Source organism: Erithacus rubecula (genome assembly GCF_903797595.1).
Source record: "Erithacus rubecula genome assembly, chromosome: 31".
Lineage (NCBI taxonomy): Eukaryota > Metazoa > Chordata > Aves > Passeriformes > Muscicapidae > Erithacus > Erithacus rubecula.
In genome coordinates, this window is record NC_136682.1 from 591,486 (window position 1) to 610,460 (window position 18,975).

Below are 18,975 nucleotides of genomic sequence, written 5' to 3' on the forward strand. Positions count from 1 at the left end.
GAGGGAGGGAGGGAGGGAGGGAAGGAGGGAGGGAGGGAGGGAGTCCTCAGAGACTCCTCTGGCCCTTGGGACCACAGCCCCGGCTCGCCCGGGCACTCCCAGCATGAAAATGCGGCAGCTGAATCTGTCCAGAGCATCTTCCCTGGTGCACAACATCTTCCCTGGGATCAACCTGGGATCAACCTGGGATCAACCTGGGATCAGCCCCAGATCACCCCTGGGATCACCCTGGAATCAGCCCTGGCCGCAGCCCTGGTATCAGCCCTGGGATCATCCCAGGATCAACCTGGGATCACCCTGGGATCAGCCCTGGGATCAACCTGGGATCAGCCAGGGATCACCCCTGGGATCACCCTGGGATCAACCATCAGCCCTGGCCCCAGCCCTGGGATGAGCCAGGGATCAGCCCCAGGATCAACCTGGGATCACCCTGGGATCACCCTGGGATCAACCCTTGCCCCATCCTTGGGTTCAGCCCAGGATCAGCTCTGGGATCAGCCTTAGGATCAACCATCAGCCCTGGCCCCAGCCCTGGGATCAGCCCCAGGATCAGCCCTGCCTCAGGATCAACCTGGGATCACCCTGGGATCACCCTGGGATCACCCTGGGATCAACCCTTGCCCCATCCTTGGGTTCAGCCCAGGATCAGCTCTGGGATCAGCCTTAGGATCAACCATCAGCCCTGGCCCCAGCCCTGGGATCACCCTGGGATCAGCCCGAGATCAACCCCGGGATCAGCCCCGGGGGGCTCAGCTGGAGGTGCCCCCTCGGCTCTGGGGTCACCGGGTGCTGTCCCTCCCTACCCACCCCTCCCTGGCTCTGGGCATTCCCAGCTCCAGCACTGCCCTGCTGTCCCTCCCGTCCCCAGGATGCCCCAAACCTTGGGGACAAAGGCAGAAGGAAACCCCTTCTGCCTGGGGGGTTGGGGTGTCTGGGGGTTTGGGGTCTCTGGGTTTGGGGTTTCTGTGGGTTTGGGGTGTCTGTGGATTTGAGGTCTCTGGTTTTGGGGGTCTCTGTGGGTTTGGTGTCTCTGGGTTTGGGGTCTCTGTGGGTTTGGGGTCTCTGTGGGTTTGGGGTTTCTGGTTTTGGGGGTCTCTGTGGGTTTGGGGTTTCTGGTTTTGGGGTCTCTGTGGGTTCCCAGGGCCACTATTGCCCTGGGAAGTTTGGGGTCTCTGTGGTTTTGGTGTCTCTGTGGGTTTGGGGTCTCTGATTTTGGGGTTTCTGTGGGTTTGGGGTCTCTGGTTTTGGGGTGTCTGTGGGTTTGGGGTCTCTGATTTTAGGGTTTCTGTGGGTTTGGGGTCTCTGGTTTTGGGGTGTCTGTGGGTTTGGGGTCTCTGTGGGTTCCCAGGGTCACCACCTGGCACAGCCCTGCCCTGCCTGGGGTCTGTGGTCACTGGGTCACTGCCCCCTGGGCCTGTCAGTGCCACCTCTCCCCTCTGGGGTCCCCATTTGGTCCCCCAGCCCCATTTCCCAGCCCCCAGGCCAGAGCCCTCCCCGGGCCCAAGTGCTACTTATCTTTAAGAGTTTTTGCAATAAGTATTTTTAGTATTTTTTTTCTAAACTGCATTTTTGCTTTTTTTTTTTTTATTTTTTAATTTTTGTCATTTTTTTAAATTATTATTTGCTTCCTGACCAAAATTAGGAACTGGGGGTCAGTCCTTTGTATCCAGCAATCACCCAAAGACGACGGGTCGGCCACATCCATAAATTTTCTTATGGATTTCTCCTAATGTTTCATCGTGTTTCATTTATTTATTTTCTTTCTTTCTTTCTTTCTTTCTCTTTCCCATTCAAGCTTTTAAAGATGGGGCTGGGATTTGACCTTGAGGCTCACCTGTTGAAGAAAATGCTTTTTTTTTGTTATTATGTCATTGGCATTTTATATTTCTTATATATAATATATATGACTATATATATATGTGTACATATATATATATATATCTATATGCATCATGCCAGTGTAGATACCCATCCAGTAGCATTTAGGCCTTGTTCTTGTGCCATTTTATTTTATTTTTTTTTTATTTTTTTTTCTGTTACTGATCTCTGAATGCCTTCAAGTGTATAAAGTGTGGAATTCTCTCTGGTATCTGTACTATGTACACACATTTTCATAGGAAGCACAATAAGATGACAGATGCATTGTACATCAATACCTGCTACTCTTAACAACGATGATATAAAGAATGATATAAATGATATAACTCCCCCACACTGAGCCTTTCTCTCTTGCTGAGCTGCTGGAAATGCTCCCCCGAGGAGGCAGGTGGGGACAGGAGGAAAAGGAGGGGGAGGAAAAAGCTTTGGGGCAGATTTCAGTGCAGAATGTGCTCTGGGTCAGAGCTGAGCCTCCCTTTGCTGGGAGCTCTGGGATGAGCTGCAGCCTCCCCAAGGAATTCCTCCCAAATGCACTCAGGGATGGAGGAGGGAGCTGATTGCTGCTCCCCAGCAGGGAAAGGAGAATTGGCACTCCCAGAGCTGTAAATCCCTGACAATCCCAACTCCTCCGTGGTTTGGGACACACCTGGGGTCCAACAGGAGTCACTGGGTGGATTTTCACCATGGCAGAAACACAACCCAAAATATAAACACACTTTTTGTCCTAAAAATTTCCAGCTACAAAGAGAAAAAAAGAGCAGATGCAACAGTGGGTATCTAAAAAAAAAAAAAAAAACCCCAGTCTATTCAGGATCTGGGAGTCTACAATCTCTTCAGAATCTGAAGCTGTTTGGGATCCAGGCAGCCTCATCCCAATCAGGATCCAGGGTTTCACACTGTTTGGGGTCTGGGGATCTTAAATCTGTTCAGGATTTGAAGCTGTTTGAGATCCAGGCAGCTTCATCCTGACCAGGATCCAGGGTTTCAGAGGGTTTGGGGATCTTAAATCTGTTCAGGATTTGAAGCTGTTTGGGATCCAGGCAGCCTCATCCCAATCAGGATCCAGGGTTTCACAGGGTTTGGGGTCTGGGGATCTTAAATCTGTTCAGGATTTGAAGCTGTTTGGGATCCAGGCAGCTTCATCCTGACCAGGATCCAGGGAGCCTCAGCCCATTTGGGATCCAGAGACATCCAGCCCACTCAGGGTGTAGAGATGCCCAAATTCCACCCAAATTCCCTTGCTGAGACAGTGCCACACTCCTGGGTGCTGCTGTGTGCTGGGCAGGTGCAGGGGAGGCATTTCCAAACCTGTTCCCCCAGGAGAAAGGAGGAAGGACACAGTGAGGTCACCCTGGAGCCTCTCTTGGGATGAACAATCCCAATTCTTGCAGCCTTTTCTCACAGCAGAGCTGCTCTGATCATCCTGCACTCGCTCCAGCAGCTCCACGTGCTCCCTGTGCTGGGACCCCCAGGCTGGAGGCAGAGCTCATCAGATGATCATCATTAATTGTTTAATTAATACTCGTGGTGTGACTGTGTACTTGGGTTTTTTCCATGGATTAATGCTGGGTTTGTGTCCCTTCTCTCTCTGAGCACAGGAAACTGCTTCAGGGAAAAGGAACTTAATGTTAATACTTGCAGAAAGTGGCCTTTAACTCCAACCTCCTGCACAAACTGGACCCATTCATGGCCATTTGTTTACCCCATAAATTTCATCCTTAAAATCCCAGAGTCTGGGAGGTTGGAAAAGATCACAAAATCCAAATTGTGACTGATCCTCACTGAGTGCCACGTCCAGTTATTCCCAGGGATGGTGACTCCACCACCTCCCAGAGCAGCTCCAGTGCCCTTTCTGTGAAATAATTCCTCCTGAATGTTACAGAGGGAAGTTCTGCCACACCTGCACATCCATCCCTGGGGGAGGCAAACCCACCTCCCTGCAGGAGCATCCCGGGGCAAAGGGAGGCTCCAGGAGCAGGGAACGGGGGCTGAAATCACGGCTGGATTACACCAGCCCTTCCCAGTGCCGGGAGCCATCCCACACCCCCATTCCCACCCTCAAAACCCCATTCCCACCCTCGAGACCCCCATTCCCACCCCGATCTCCCATTCCCACCCCGATCCCCCATTCCCACCCCGATCCCCCTTTCTCGCCCCAAACCCCCATTCCCACCCCGATCCCCCATTCCCACCCCTCCAAATCCCCATTCCCACCCCGATCCCCCATTCCCACCCCGATCCCCCATTCCCACCCCTCCAAATCCCCATTCCCACCCCGATCCCCCATTCCCACCCCTCCAAATCCCCATTCCCACCCCGATCCCCCATTCCCACCCCTCCAAATCCCCATTCCCACCCCTCCAAATCCCCATTCCCACCCCGATCCCCCTTTCTCGCCCCAAACCCCCCCGCTCCCTCCGCTCGCTCCTCCGGGCCGCCAGGGGGCGCTGCCGCCGGCGGGCGCGGGCGGCTCCTCCCCGGCGCTCCGCGCGCGCCGTGCGCGGCCATTTCCGCTTCCGTTCCCTTTGTGCGAGACAAGATGGCGGCGCGGGCCGGGTTCCAGTCGGGGCCTGCGAGCGGCGGCGGCGCCGGGGCCGCTCCAGGGGCCGCGCTGGGCCCGGGAGCGCCGGGCGGGGCGGTGCGCATGGGCCCGGCGCCGGGGCAGGGCATGTATCGCTCGCCGCTGCCCGGAGCCGCCTACCCGGTGAGGCGGGGCGGCGCGGGGCGGGGCGCGGGGCCGGGCGCGGCGGGCGCTGAGCGGGTCTGTTCTCTCTCCGCAGCGGCCCGGGATGCTGGCGGGCGGGCGGCTGGCGCCGCAGGGCCCGGCCATGGGGCCGCCCGGGTACGGCGGGAGCCCCGCGGTGCGGCCCGCGCTGGCGCAGGCCGGGCTGGAGCAGGCGCGCAAGCGGCCGGCGCCGCAGCAGCTCCAGCAGGTGCAGCCGCAGGCGGTGCCCAACCGCAACCACAAGTAAGGAGCGGCGAGAGGGGAGCCCCCGGCAGTGGGAGCGTCTCGGGTTGTTTTGGGGTTCAGGAGGAATTTCTGTATGGAAATTGCCGGGTGCCCGGGGAGGTGCTGGAGTTTCCATCCCTGGAGGTTTTATAGAATAATTGGGTGTGGCACTCAGTGCTCTGGGCTGGTGGCAAGGTGGGGGTTGGATACAGGTTGGAGGGGTCTGGAAGGGCTTTTCCAGCTGCAGTTCTCAGCCATGCTGCAGCTCTCAGGGGGCTGAAAGGTCCTGTCAGGTCTTTGAGCATTCCCCTGGCGTTGGAGGACAGGGCAGGGCTGAGTTTGTCCTGTGCCTGCATCCTGATGTGATGCCCCAGTGAGAATGATTTCAAATCATTCTGGATTTCAAATGCTGCTCCTGGAAAAGCCAATCCAAAGTTGACTGAGGCTGGGGGGGTCACTTAGTGTCAGGCTCACCTTCCCAAGGGATGCACCCACTTTCCAACTCCCTGAGTGCTCAGAGGGGTGGGAAACACTGAGATAACCAGCTGGCCACACTGCAACAGGGCTCAGCTAACTGGGGGGTCACTGCAGGTTTGTGAGTGCCCAGAGCTGCTCCCATTTTCACCCTGCTTTGCCTCTTGCCCCTGTCAGTGCCAAGAAGAAGAAGATGGCAGATAAAATCCTCCCGCAGCGGGTGAGTGGGACACGGGGAGGGGCTCAGGGGCAGCTGAGGGCAGCTCTGGGGGGCTGATGCCATCCTTGCTTGGCCACAGATCCGGGAGCTGGTGCCTGAATCCCAGGCCTACATGGATTTGTTGGCCTTTGAGAGGAAGCTGGACCAGACCATCATGAGGAAGCGCTTGGATATCCAGGAGGCTCTGAAACGCCCCATCAAGGTGAGGGAGCCCAGGGGTTGTATCCAGGCTCTGGAGGCTCCTGAGTTCAGGCAGCAGGAAGGCACTGAAGGCACTCCCATTGTGAGTGTGGCATAGCAGGAATCCCAGTGCTCTGTGCACAGAGCAGCAACACCTCTGTGTGCATGAGGCAGCTGAAAACATAGAGCTGAGTTTTAACAGGCCAGTTGGGCCCTGTACAGCAGAGTTAACACTGAGCTGCTGCTTTTTGGCTCATAGCAAAAGAGGAAGCTGAGGATTTTCATCTCCAACACCTTCAACCCAGCCAAGTCAGATGCAGAGGATGGTGAAGGAACCGTGGCCTCCTGGGAGCTGCGGGTGGAAGGACGGCTGCTGGAGGATGTGAGTGGCAAATCCCCAACCTCAGGGGACACTGTGCAGCTGGAATTGGCAGTGAAACCAGTTTCCTAGTGCCTGAGAGCACAGCTGGGGCTTGATATCCTCCTTCATCTCTGTTTTCCAAGGAGTCTGATGGTGACGAGACCGAGAGCCCAGCTTGGAGACCGATGGGTATCCCCACGGCAGGACACGAGTTGTCCAAAGCTCTTAGAGTTGTGAGAATCACTGGTGAGAGCAGCTCAGTGGCACTTGTGTCCCCAGCTCTGAGAACAGGGCACTGCTTTGTATGTAACTGCTGAGGGGTTTAACTCCTGCGAGCTCATCTTTAACTCCAGTCTTTCCCTTTCTGACTTGGAAACTTGATTTTTTTTGAGCACACGTTGGTGAATTCAGGTGTTCAGAACTGACAGGAGCTGTTGTGCACGGTGGCTGTGCTTGAGTGCTGAGACTTGCTGTCCTAACCCTCTTCCTCCCTGTGTTGCTTGCAGTCTGCTCTGTCCAAATATGATGCCACCAAGCAGAAAAGGAAATTTTCGTCCTTCTTTAAATCTCTGGTCATTGAACTTGATAAAGACCTGTATGGCCCTGACAATCACCTAGTAGAGGTGAGCTGCTTTTTGCTGTGTTTCCTCTAAAAGTGGGTTGGTGTTTCAGCAGGTGGGGTTTGTGTGTCAATAATAATTTGGGAGGTGGGAATCCTTGAGGCTCCTGGGAGCCAGGAGCTCTTGAATTCTCACTTTGGCTTTTTTCTCTCACTTGCTGAAGGTCAGAACAAATGTTTTGATTCTTGTTTCAAACTCTAAGTAGGAAGAATCGGAGCTTTCTCTAGTTGGGTGGGATTTAGTGACAAAGCTTTTGGGTGCCCAGCAGCAGGAGCAGAGGGAGTCATGTGTGGGGTGGGGCTTCTGAATTCCCTCTCATTTCCAGTGGCACAGAACTGCCACCACTCAGGAGACAGATGGGTTCCAGGTGAAGAGGCCGGGGGATGTCAACGTGCGCTGCACTGTCCTGCTGATGCTGGATTACCAGGTAGCACAGGAGGGAAAAAATCCTCCCTGTGAGGGTGGGGAGACCCTGGCACAGGTTGTCAGAGAAGCTGTGGCTGCCCCTGGATCCCTGGAAGTGCCCAAGGCCAGGTTGGACAGGGCTTGGAGCAGCCTGGGATAGTGGGAGGTGCCCCCTCCCCATGGAAGGGGGTGGAATGAGATTTTTTCCCAACCCAAATCATTGCATGGTTCCATGCTGGGAGCAGCAGGGCTGTGTCTGGGGTTGCCTCACCTCTCTGTGCTCTTTGTTCAGCCTCCCCAGTTCAAACTGGATCCACGGCTGGCTCGGCTCCTGGGCATCCACACCCAGACCCGGCCCGTCATCATCCAGGCCCTGTGGCAGTACATCAAAACTCACAAGCTGCAGGACCCCCACGAGAGGGAGTTTGTCATCTGTGACAAGTACCTGCAGCAGGTGAGCAAGGGCAGGGCTGGAAGAGCAGCAGCTGCCTCAGTTTCCCTGTGTGGGCAGCTGGGGGTGGCTGCAGCCAGCCCCTGCTCCTCCCTCAGCCCTGTGTCTGTCACAGATATTCGAGTCGCAGCGGATGAAGTTCTCTGAAATCCCACAAAGGCTTCATGCCTTGCTGATGCCCCCAGAGCCCATCATCATCAACCATGTGATCAGGTGAGGCTGCTCCACGTGAGTTCTGTTTGCAGGGAGGAGTGGGAGGGATGGATGAGGCTGGCACAGGAGGACAGTGTGGCATGTCCTGGTTTTCAGTTCCCGTGTTCCTTTGTGCAAGAACAGCCTCCTCTCTCATTTCCACATCCCTCTTCCAAAGGCACTCCCACATCCCTGCTGTCCTTTGCTGTGCATAGAAACCTTCTTGGAGCAATCACTCATTTCTTTTGCTGCAAAGCCATCGTTGGGCTTTTGCTACTTTTGGGGCTGAGGCTTGTCCCTGTCCCTGCCTGCAGTCCCTTTGCTGCTGCATTTGCTGCTTTCTTGAACTGCACCCAAATTTTGCCTTCTTTCTGGAGCTACTCCCTGATTTTGGCTTCTTGTGGATGTCCCCAGTGTTGACCCAAATGACCAGAAGAAAACAGCCTGCTATGACATTGATGTGGAGGTGGATGATACCCTGAAAACTCAGATGAATTCCTTTCTGCTCTCCACAGCCAGTCAACAGGAAATTGCTGCTCTGGATAACAAGGTAGGAAAAGCTCCTTCAGGTCTGCTCTCCTTGCTGGGCAGGGATGTGTCTCTGGACAGGACAGGGATGTGTCTCTGGACAGGACAGGGATGTGTCTCTGGACAGGACAGGAGTGCTCTGTTGTTTGGAAGCTGCAGTGGGATGAGCTGTGTTTACAAACACGTGGCTGTACCTGGAAATGTGATTTATAAAGCAAATGGTCTATGGGAAAATTGGTAATATTTAGAGCAGGGAACTGGGAGCTGAAAATCCTGGTAAGTGTAAGTCAAGAGAGTGTATGAATTTGCCTTTATGTGGTGGATCCCTTGATGTTTCTGACTTCTCCCCTGTTCAGCAGTTCCATTCTGTATTTGTCTCCTTCAGATCCACGAAACAATTGAGACCATCAACCAGCTGAAGACACAGCGTGAGTTCATGCTGAGCTTTGCCCGAGATCCTCAGGGCTTCATCAACGACTGGCTCCAGTCCCAGTGCAGGGATTTGAAGGTAAAAGCTTTGTCTTTGTGTGGAAGGTGGTTCAGTTCACACCCTTCCCTCATTAGAATGAGCTCCCACAGAGAGAAGGAGCTCATTTCCTCCTTGGAAAGTGAGGCTGAGATTTGAGTCAAGCATTAGAAGCTGACCTGAGTGCACTGAGCTGTGTGTGAGGAAAGGGAAGGGGGTGGGTTTGCTCAGCACAGCCAGATCTGTGCTCAGCACTGGCTGAGCTGTTCTTTGTGCTCCCCAGACAATGACTGATGTGGTTGGGAATCCCGAGGAGGAGCGCAGAGCCGAGTTCTACTTCCAGCCATGGGCACAGGAAGCCGTGTGCCGGTACTTCTACTCCAAGGTGAGTCCCTGGGCAGGGATCCCTGAGTGCCCCTTGTCCCTGAGCAGGGATCCCCGAGTGTCCCTGTCCCTGAGCAGGGATCCCTGAGTGTCCCTGTCACTCCTTGAGCAGGGATCCCTGAGTGTCCCTGTCCCTCCCTGAGCAGGGATCCCTGAGTGTCCCTGTCACTCCTTGAGCAGGGATCCCTGAGTGTCCCTTGTCCCTGAGCAGGGATCCCTGAGTGTCCCTGTCCCTGAGCAGGGATCCCTCTGTGCCTGTCACTCCCTGAGCAGGGATCCCTGAGTGTCCCTGTCACTCCCTGAGCAGGGATCCCTGAGTGTCCCTGTCACTCCCTGAGCAGGGATCCCTGAGTGTCCCTGTCCCTGAGCAGGGATCCCTGAGTGTCCCTGTCACTCCCTGAGCAGGGATCCCTGAGTGTCCCTTGTCCCTGAACAGGGATCCCTGAGTGTCCCTGTCCCTGAGCAGCGATCCCTCTGTGCCTGTCACTCCCTGGGGCAGGGATCCCTCTGTCCCTGTCACTCCCTGAGCAGCGATCCCTCTGTCCCTGTCACTCCTTGGGGCAGGGATCCCTCTGTCCCTGTCACTCTTTGGGGCAGGGATCCCTCTGTCCCTGTCACTCTTTGGGGCAGGGATCCCTCTGTTCCTGTCACTCTTTGGGGCAGGGATCCCTCTGTTCCTGTCACTCTTTGGGGCAGGGATCCCTCTGTCCCTGTCACTCTTTGGGGCAGGGATCCCTCTGTGCCTGTCACTCTTTGGGGCAGGGATCCCTCTGTTCCTGTCACTCTTTGGGGCAGGGATCCCTCTGTCCCTGTCACTCTTTGGGGCAGGGATCCCTCTGTCCCTGTCACTCTTTGGGGCAGCGATCCCTCTGTGCCTGTCACTCTTTGGGGCAGGGATCCCTCTGTTCCTGTCACTCCTTGGGGCAGGGATCCCTCTGTTCCTGTCACTCCCTGAGCAGCGATCCCTCTGTCCCTGTCACTCCTTGGGGCACACAGTGCTGGGGGAAGGTGGCAGTTGCACCTTGGTGCCAGTTTGAGCTCAGCCTTTCCCATCTGGCTCCTGTGTTAACTGGGAGCTCTGGTGCTGCAGCACCCCAGGGTGTTAATGCTGCCCCTCTGCTCCTCTTGCAGGTGCAGCAGAGACGGCAGGAGCTGGAGCAGGCCCTGGGGATCAGGAACACATAAACTGCTCTGCTCCTCCCCAGGCAGAAGCATCCCAGCTGATTGTGGAGACAGAGCTGCAGAGCTCACTGCTGCAGCTCAGCGAATCCCACTCTGGCAGCGAGGCCCATGTTACTCACCCTGGCATTGTCCCTGCTGGGGCATGGCCAGGACCCCTGGAGCAAGCAGACAGGCTCCAGTGAACACACATTTCTACCTGGTTTTCTTCCTGACTGTTGCCTTGTCAGCCCCAAGGCTTCCACGAGCGTCCCCGTGACTCCGCACTGTCCGTAGTGTCCCCAGAGTGACTGCAGAGCCTCCTCTCAGCCCATCCTCCCCAGCCAGCATCTGGCTGGGTGCTCAGAGCTGCCTCTGAAGCCTGGCTCTGCTTTAAGGTGTGGCTGGGTTCCTCCCTGCCACGTTTTGCAGCCCGTGCCAGGCGCTGTGGTGGGCAGGATGCTGAGCTGACATACCTCCCTGCCCTCTCCCCTCCTCGGAGGGTGCTGCTGCTTGGGCTGCCTCACAGGTCACTCTCCTCCTTGAGGATGTACTGAAGAACTCTGTAGAGAATTGCTTCTTCCCTTCTCCCTCCTTCCCTGCCCCATTCCCTTTGTGTTCCATGATGGACTGTCCTGGGCTGGGATCACAGGGAGACAAGGCCTTGGCTTCCTGCAGGGCTGTGGAAACCTTGGAGTGATACAGCAGCTCTGCACTTCAAACACCTACAACGGGTTCCAGCAAACCACGTGGCTGCTTGTTTTCCCTGGAGCAAGGAGAGGGGATGCAGCAGCTGCCTGGAGTTCTGCAGGGATGGTGTTGTAGGCTCATTCCTTTGGGACAGTTGTCCACTTGCTGTGGGGACCAGAGGCTCCTTCGTGTGGGTCCAAGTGTGGAACAGGACAGTCCTTGGAAATGGACATTTTTCCAAGCATATGTGAGTTTGCAGGTGTTTCCATGCTGAAGCTCCTGTGGTTTTAGTCAAGTTTTTAGGCTGTGGGGCTGCCATAGGGCCCAGCATGGTTCAGGAATGTACAAATAGATTTTCTCCACTGTGAGGAGTAGCAGCCCCAATGCCTCCTCCTGGAAGGAGAATGAAATTACTCCACCCCCATCCCAGTGTTTCTGCTCGGGACTATAATGCAAATGGACTCAAAAGTTGGTCTGACTCTTGGAATAGCTGCAGGATCATGTTACTGATGAGCCCTGACCCAGCTCAGCGTGGCTGGGGAGGCTGCTGTGAGTTGGAGCACCTGGGTGGCCCTACTACTCCTTGTGTCTGTGTTACTACATGTCTGTGAGTAATAGACTCTCGACTTCCCCTCTCCTTTGCCTTTCTGAAATGCTCCTCTGTGGTACTGGGGTGAAGGTCTTGGTGCTGGAGAAGCAGCCCCTGACTCCTCAGGGTAATTCCCACAGGAGGGATGCTGAGTCCTACATAGGCAAACGTAGCTGTTGCAGAGTAACTGCTTTTCTTAATTGAATATTACGGTTTTTTTCCATGGACCAAAATTTTTTTTTTTTTTTTTTGTACTGTATCCTTGTAGACGTCACCCAGTTTTAATAAAAGACTCCTGTGAAGGAAGCTGTCCTCCTCCTTCCATGCTGACAGCTTGCACACTCCCAGCTGCCATGGGGGATGAGCCTGGTGACTCCCAGGGAAGGGACAGGATTTATTATCTCTGCTTTCTTCTTTTCAAAGCCAGCAGGGTTAAGTGACTGGAGAGAAAATGTTCTTCATATTTTGGCCATTTATAGTGAGCCCTTCATGGAGGGATCTCGCAGCTTGTGGATTCTGCTAAGCCTTTGCAAACTGCTTTTCTGGTAAACAAAGTAACTTGAGCAAAACTGGAAATCTAGTGGCCAATGCTAATAAATCCTGAACTGCCCTGTGTCCACTTAGCTGGATTGTGGCAGCCTGTTGGACTTCCCAGGGCAGAATTTGAAGGAAACTGTAGTAGAGTTTACATACAAGGGTTTAAAATTATACTAAAGGGGATTTTCTCTCTTCACCCTGCTTGTTTATAGGGCTGTAAATGCTTTTGTGCAGGCCTGGGAGCCCCAGGGGCAAGGGAAGGATCCTCTGTGTGAAGAGGAAAGTGCTGCTGCCTCAGGCTGTGCTGGGGCTGAGCCTGGGGCTGCACCAGGCGGTTCCTGCTCCTTCCCGGGGGGAAATGGCACTTTTTGGCAAGAGGGGGACAATGAAATGCTGTTATGCAGAAAGGCTCAGCAGTCACGAGTCACAGGTCTCATGGGGTCTGCAGCTTCCTCACGAGGGGTGGCTCTGACCCTGCTGCTCTCTGGGACAGGGACAGGACCCGGGGGAATGACTGCAGCTGTGTCAGGGGGGTCGGGATGGATATTAGGAAATTTTAGGCATTTTCCCCCAGAGGGTGCTCAGGCACTCAACAGGCTCCCCAGGGAATGGTCACAACCCTGGCAGAGCCCAAGGGGCGTTTGGACAACGCTGTCAGGCACAGGGTGGGAACATTGGGGTGTCTGTGCAGAACCAGGGCTTGGACTCGTTAATCCTTGCGGGTCCCTTCCAGCTCAGCGTGTCCCACCATTCTGTGACTCCTGGTTCTGCGGGATCCGAGCTGCTCCGGGGCAGCGCTGTGCACCTGCCGTGCCCGGAGCGGCTCCCGGTGCCCCCGGGCGAGGCGGGGCCGGGGGCGGGCCGGGGCCGGGGCCGGGGCCGCCCCTGCTCCGGGCAGCCTTCAAATAGCAGCGGCGGGTTCCGAGCCCGCAGCGCCCCGCTGCTGGCACCATGGGCGGCAAGAGGGTTTGCATCGTGGGCTCTGGCAACTGGTGAGCGCCGGGCGGCCGGGTCCCCTCTTGTCCCCTCTTGTCCCCTGTCCCCCCCGGGACCCCCGGTGCCACGGCTTCCCTGTGCCCTCGCAGGGGCTCGGCCATCGCCAAGATCGCCGGCAGCAACGCGGCTCGGCTGAGCAGCTTCGAGAGCCAGGTGAACATGTGGGTGCTGCAGGAGGAGGTGGGCGGCCGGCGGCTCACGGACATCATCAACACGGAGCACGAGAATGTCAAATACCTGCCGGGGCACAAGCTGCCCCCCAACGTGGTGAGTGTGGGCTGGCAGCAGCTGTGCCAGGGGCTCTGGGGGCTGCTGCAGCCCCGGCTGTGAAGGCAGAGGATGCACCGGGCTGTGTGGGGCTCGGTTATGCCCTCCCACTGACCTTCATCTGTGCTTGGATGAGCTGCAGCCCTGGCTGCTCTCACAGCCCACCTTTGCCCCTGCTCTGGCATCCCACAGGCTGGGCTGGAGGCCATGTGGCTGCCTCTGAGCTGGCATCATCCCTCTCTGCTCCAGCCCCTCTGCGCTGCCAGCTCTGGCAGGGACCTCAGCATTGTGACTTTGGGCCTTTCCTTCCCTTCCAGCTTCCCAGGCCCTAACAATAATCACTCTCTGTTCAGGTGGCAGAGCCAGACCTGCTCAAAGCCTGTGCAGGTGCTGATGTCCTGCTGTTCGTGGTGCCCCACCAGTTCATTGGCAATGTCTGTGACCAGCTCAAGGGCAACGTGAAGAAAGAGGCTGTTGGGATGTCACTCATCAAGGTGTGAGCAGGAGCAGCACAAGGGCCAAGGCAGGGGGGATGGAAACAGCCTGGTTTGGAATGGCTGCTGAGGGAATCCAGGGACTTTGGAACAGAAATAGGCACTGGGGGCAAGAAGGGAGGTGGTGGCAGAGTGTTTGTGGGGATTTGGAGGTGTTGATGGAGAAGAGGATCTCGGGTGCTGAGGGGAGCAGGGCACAGCTCTGCACATCAGGATCAGCTGAAGCACAGGAAAGGCAGGATTGGGGTGGAGGGCAGGTATCCAGGAGGGGCAGCTGCTCATGGCCCACCTGGCAAGGTGGTGGTCAGCCAAAGGTTGGACTCAATGTCTTCAGAGATCTTTTCCAGCCTAATTGATTCTGTGATCTCTGTGTCTGGCTGTGTCCCAGGGTGTGGATGAAGGACCAGATGGGCTGAGGCTGATCTCAGACATCATCCATGAGAAACTGGGAATAGAAATGAGTGTGCTCATGGGGGCCAATATTGCCAATGAAGTGGCAGAAGAGAAGTTCTGTGAAACCACCATCGGTAAGGAGCCAACATCCCTCCTCATTAGCAGCTTTAATTTGTGATGAGCTGGAAGAGGCAAAGGGCAGGATCTGGTGCAGCTCAGACTCCTGCTGTCTCTGGTGAACTGGCCCTGTTCCCTGGGAAGAGAGGAGACTCCACAGGAGCTGGCTGAGCTCATTCCCAGGGTTTGTGATGGGATCACTCGCTCCATTAACAACATTAACAATGGAGTTGTGTAGCTGAAAGTTCCTGCCAGCATGGACCCAGCATCAGGCAGCTGCCTGGCACAAATTAAAGGGGTGGGCACCAAGAGGCCCTTTAGGAATAAGTTCTGTCCTTGTTTTCCTTGGGATTCACAGGATGCCCACCTGGATCTCATGTTATTGCCAGCCAGGGCTGCTTTAGAAGTTCATCTGGTGACTGTTCCAACATCTTCCACACTGTTGGGGACTGTGCACAGAGCCAAAACAAACAGATCTGTTTGCTTTGTCCAAAGTTGTGACATTCAAAGTGTCTGTTTTATGAAACAACAGCAAACACACTGGGCAGGAGGCTGGGGAGGTGGAGCAGAGCCCACAACCCCTGTGAGCACACAGGACCCTGCAGGGACAGGCAGGACAGAAAGCTCCAACCCCAAACTTTGAAGATGCCTTTAACCTACTGAGCATTCAGAAAGTCATTTCTGTCTCGCTTGACACAGCAGCAGGGATTGTCCCTGTGTTTTGGGAATGCCAAAGTTGAACATTCCTTATCTGTCAGGCAATGTGTGCATGGCTCTGTGTGGACCTGAATGTGTTTTGCAATATCCAATGGTTGGGTAATAGGTTCCTTTCACTGGATGACCTTCAGGAGAGCATGAACTTACCTCATGGTCTTCCCATCACCTTCCTCCTCATCCCTTTGCCTCCCCAGGCTGCAAGAACATGAAGCACGGGCAGATGCTGAAGGAGCTGATGCAGACACCCAACTTCCGAGTGACGGTGGTGCAGGATGCTGACACTGTGGAGATCTGTGGGGCTCTCAAGGTGGGTGTGCAGGGCCTGGTGAGCAGAGCCTGGGCTGTGCAGGGAGGAGGGATGGTGGGCACTGGAACAGTCAGTAGTTGGGATCACCCAGGCTGAGCTCTGTTGGGAGCAGACCCCTCCAGGCTGCCCTTGTTTTCCAGAACGTGGTGGCTGTTGGAGCTGGTTTCTGTGATGGGCTCGGCTACGGTGACAACACAAAGGCTGCTGTGATCCGCCTGGGCCTGATGGAGATGATTGGCTTTTCCAAACTCTTCTGTAAGGGCCCTGTCACCTCTGCCACCTTCCTGCAGAGCTGTGGTGTTGCTGACCTCATCACCACCTGCTACGGGGGCCGCAACCGCAAGGTGGCCGAGGCTTTTGCCAAGACTGGGAAGGTGAGCAGAGCTGGGAGTGGCTGACACTGAGACTGTGGATGAAGCTGTGTCAGGGGAGGTTTAGGTTGGATATCAGGAAAAGGTTCTTCACCCAAAGGTTGGTCAGGCACTGAGGCTCCCCAAGGATGCCAGAGCTCAAAGGGGTGTTTGGACAATGTTCTCAGGCTCGGGGTGGGATTGTTGGGGTGTCTGTATGAGCCAGGAGTTTGGGTGATCTTGTGGGTGCCTTTCAGCTCAGGATATTCCATGATTCTATGATTGCATCGACCTGGTGAGCAGGCAGGGAGGGGATCCCAGCCTGCACTGTGGATCTGTCTGTGCTTGGCTAGTGCTGCAGCCCAGCTGCAGGGCAGGAACGTGCTGCAGGTCCAGCTCCTCACTGCTGGGTTCTTTCAGTCCATCGAGCTGCTGGAGAAGGAGATGCTGAATGGGCAGAAGCTGCAGGGTCCCCAGACATCTGCTGAGCTGCATCGAATCCTCAAGAGCAAGAATGCAGTGGAGAAGTGAGTGCTGGAATCTGCTTCCTTGGGGTGGGGCTGGGACCTTTTCAGGAGCAGCAGGAGGGGAAAGGCCCCTTTTGTGCACTGCACATGACAGCAGCTGGGCAGGAGTGGCCTGTTGGATGGGGCACAGTGCCATGGCCCACCTGCTCCTGCCATGCCACAAGTCGAGGTGCTCTGGCTCTGCCATCCCTGGTGACTTTCTCTGGCTGCCCACAGGTTCCCCCTCTTCACTGCTGTGTATCGCATCTGCTACGAGGGAAAACCTGTCACTGACTTCATCACGTGTCTGCAGAACCACCCTGAGCACATGTAAGGGGCTCTGCCTGCAGAGCACAGGCCCTGCTGAGATGTGCTGAGAGCTCCTGCCCACACCAACCTGATCTGCTGCCACAGCCTTGGGAGGAGTCCAGGTCTCCTGGGAGTCTCTGCAGACTGCTGCAAGAGCAGAGGTTCCCTTCCCCAGCCCCTGCCCTGGACACTGAGCCTGGCACAGAGGTACCTGCTGACCTCTTTCTCTCTTTGAAGGGCTCCTTTAATTGTTGCTGCTGTCTAAGGTCTGCCCTGAGCAGGACTGAGCATCTTCCTCCTTCCACTTCCTCACAGTGGATTCAGCTCTGCCAAGGACTCTGCCAGGCCATCATGATAGATAAGGGCTGGGCACTGCCTGGGAGGGAAAAGAGTGTCCCAAGTCTTCCCTTTTAGCCCCATGGGGCCACTCTGGGTGACACCAGCTCTCCCCTACCTGCTGCTGCTTTTGCATTCCCTGTCTGGTGGAGAGGGCCCAGTCCCCTGCCAGGCTCCACCTGGTGAGTAGAGCTCTCAGGACTTCCCAAGGCACTGAGGATCTTTCTAAGCAGCACCAGCACAGACAATGGCATTCCTTGCCACCCAGCCATGTGCTGCTTCCCACAGCTGCTCCTGCTGACCCAGGGACACTCTGGAGCTTGTTTATTTAGAGTTTTTGCTCTCTCTATCAGACGTGGCTCCAGCCCTGGGAAGCTCCCCTGTTGTCACAGGTTTGCCTGTGCTAATTCCATGCCAGCTGGCTTCTCTCCCTGTCTCAGTTTGTCCTCTGGGGCTTGGCACTGCAGGGACCAACAGCCCCCAAGTCTGTGTGAGCAGCTGGTGTGACCCCTGCCTTGTGCCTGCACAGCAGGCAGGTGGGTCACCACAAGGCTCCTGAGTCATGCTGCTGTTAATTAAATGCTCCCCAGCCTCTGCCTTCCCCTGGCTTGCTTCAGCCCGTGCTTTAGACCAGTCTGTGCTTCCATGTGTGGCTGTGCAGGAGCTGAGGAAGGAGAGTTCACACTTTCCCTCATGTGGGGATGCTGCAAGCTGCCCACTGGCACAGGGCAGGGATGGGCATATGATCCACAACAGCTACATGGAGATGTCCCCAACACCCCAGGACAGGACAGAGGTCTTTGAAAGGTGCCCCTTGTCTGGCTGGGTGCCACGTGTCCCTCTGCTCCTCTAAAGCTGGTGGTGTTTGCTCAGGCCAGCGTGTCCAGCGGTCACTGATCCTACCTGGGCTGGAAGGCTGGAATGCTGCAGGGCTCCCTGTTCTCCCCCATTCAGCTCCAGAGCCAAGGGGTCTCTGACTAGCAGTGTACCTTGAAAATAACAATAAACATGGAGAGGAGACAGGAGATCTCCCTTTGTTGCTGTGGCTGGGTTGGTGCCTGCTGGAAGTGCTCAGAACAGGGCACTGCCCGTTCCCTCCTGGCTCTGCATCCTCCTGTGCTGTCCCAGAAACAACAAGAATGTCCCTGCAGGTCCCTGTGTAGCCACAACGTCACACAGTGTCCCACTTGCTTTGTCTCAGCAACGGTTCCAGGATTAAAATTTGGCTGCAGGACTCTGGTGGGTTGGGATTGCAACACTGAGCCAGGTCCAGAATCCTCACCTGGGGCCTGCAGGAGCCCAGTGTGCCCCCCACACCCCAACCCTCCCCTCCTTTGATGTTTGGGATGTTTGCTTCCCAGGACACGCCGTGGGATTTTCTTCATCTCTTCCCAGCTGCTTTTCCCAGCCTCGCCTTGTCCCTGTGTGTCTTTAAAGACGCCTCGTACTGAGTGACCTTTCCAGGGCTCTGAACCCTCTGCTCGGTGTCTTGCAAGGGGAATTTAATCTGCTGGCACTGCACTTGTTTCTGTGCCTTTTATTAGCCACGTTTTCTCAGCAGGCACTCCACGACCTTTAAATTCGGCAGGACTGTCGTGTGGGGGGAGCCAACACGGTTTCCTCTGCTGAGGAGCTTTATTGAGCTTGGAGGGAGGATAAAGGAAGTCCAGCGTGTTCCTGCAGGGCTGGCACGACTTGTAGCTCTCTTTGTCTTCAAGGGCTTCAGGAATCCAAGTGTTTGAATTCCCTCTGCTCCCTCACACAAACTCCTGTCAGCACCTGCTTGGAGCTGCAGCAGAATCCAGCAGGGATTTGTGTTTAGCTGGGAGCTCCTCTGTGATGGAAATGCTTTGTGCATCCCTCTTGTCCATGTTTATTTGACCCTGGAAGTGCCCAAATCCCTCTTGCTGAGACTCCCAGGTCTCATGTGGGAAGATCAGCACACTGATCTCTCGCTTTTAAACACATCACACTGGAGCTGGATTTCCTGAGCTATAAAAAGTCTTCCCTTTGCCATTTGGAATTATGTTCTGCAGGCTCAGCACATCCCAGTGCTGCAGCCCTGGGAGCTGCTGCTGGGGGAAGGAAGGATGAGGAGGG

General features: G+C 55.7%; 2 protein-coding genes across 2 annotated transcripts; both read left to right on the plus strand.

Moving 5' to 3' along the window:
• The first annotated feature begins 4,383 nt into the window (after positions 1–4,383).
• Positions 4,384–11,852, plus strand: SMARCD1 (SWI/SNF related BAF chromatin remodeling complex subunit D1). The gene is made up of 13 exons (XM_079329183.1): positions 4,384–4,582; positions 4,659–4,846; positions 5,480–5,522; positions 5,602–5,724; positions 5,962–6,084; positions 6,570–6,686; positions 7,009–7,110; positions 7,381–7,542; positions 7,655–7,752; positions 8,146–8,281; positions 8,645–8,767; positions 9,009–9,110; positions 10,241–11,852. Exons 1-13 carry the CDS (start codon positions 4,418–4,420, stop codon positions 10,292–10,294), a joined length of 1,536 nt encoding a protein of 511 aa, XP_079185309.1. The 5' UTR covers positions 4,384–4,417; the 3' UTR covers positions 10,295–11,852.
• A 1,078-nt stretch (positions 11,853–12,930) lies between these two features.
• On the plus strand, positions 12,931–17,467 carry GPD1 (glycerol-3-phosphate dehydrogenase 1). The gene is made up of 8 exons (XM_079329185.1): positions 12,931–13,075; positions 13,169–13,346; positions 13,700–13,840; positions 14,229–14,367; positions 15,262–15,374; positions 15,515–15,748; positions 16,145–16,251; positions 16,468–17,467. Exons 1-8 carry the CDS (start codon positions 13,035–13,037, stop codon positions 16,562–16,564), a joined length of 1,050 nt encoding a protein of 349 aa, XP_079185311.1. The 5' UTR covers positions 12,931–13,034; the 3' UTR covers positions 16,565–17,467.
• The last annotated feature ends 1,508 nt before the right edge of the window (positions 17,468–18,975 follow it).

What these genes read in the sequence shown, in the direction of transcription:
- SMARCD1 (XM_079329183.1), top strand. Translation starts at nt 4,418, where the DNA reads ATGGCGGCGCGGGCCGGGTTCCAGTCGGGGCCTGCGAGCGGCGGCGGC. An exon ending in TGCCCGGAGCCGCCTACCCG is followed by an intron (nt 4,583 to 4,658) that starts GTGAGGCGGGGC and finishes CTCTCTCCGCAG; the next exon opens with CGGCCCGGGATGCTGGCGGG. An exon ending in ATAAAATCCTCCCGCAGCGG is followed by an intron (nt 5,523 to 5,601) that starts GTGAGTGGGACA and finishes GCTTGGCCACAG; the next exon opens with ATCCGGGAGCTGGTGCCTGA.
- GPD1 (XM_079329185.1), top strand. Translation starts at nt 13,035, where the DNA reads ATGGGCGGCAAGAGGGTTTGCATCGTGGGCTCTGGCAACTG. An exon ending in ATCGTGGGCTCTGGCAACTG is followed by an intron (nt 13,076 to 13,168) that starts GTGAGCGCCGGG and finishes GTGCCCTCGCAG; the next exon opens with GGGCTCGGCCATCGCCAAGA. An exon ending in ACAAGCTGCCCCCCAACGTG is followed by an intron (nt 13,347 to 13,699) that starts GTGAGTGTGGGC and finishes CTCTCTGTTCAG; the next exon opens with GTGGCAGAGCCAGACCTGCT.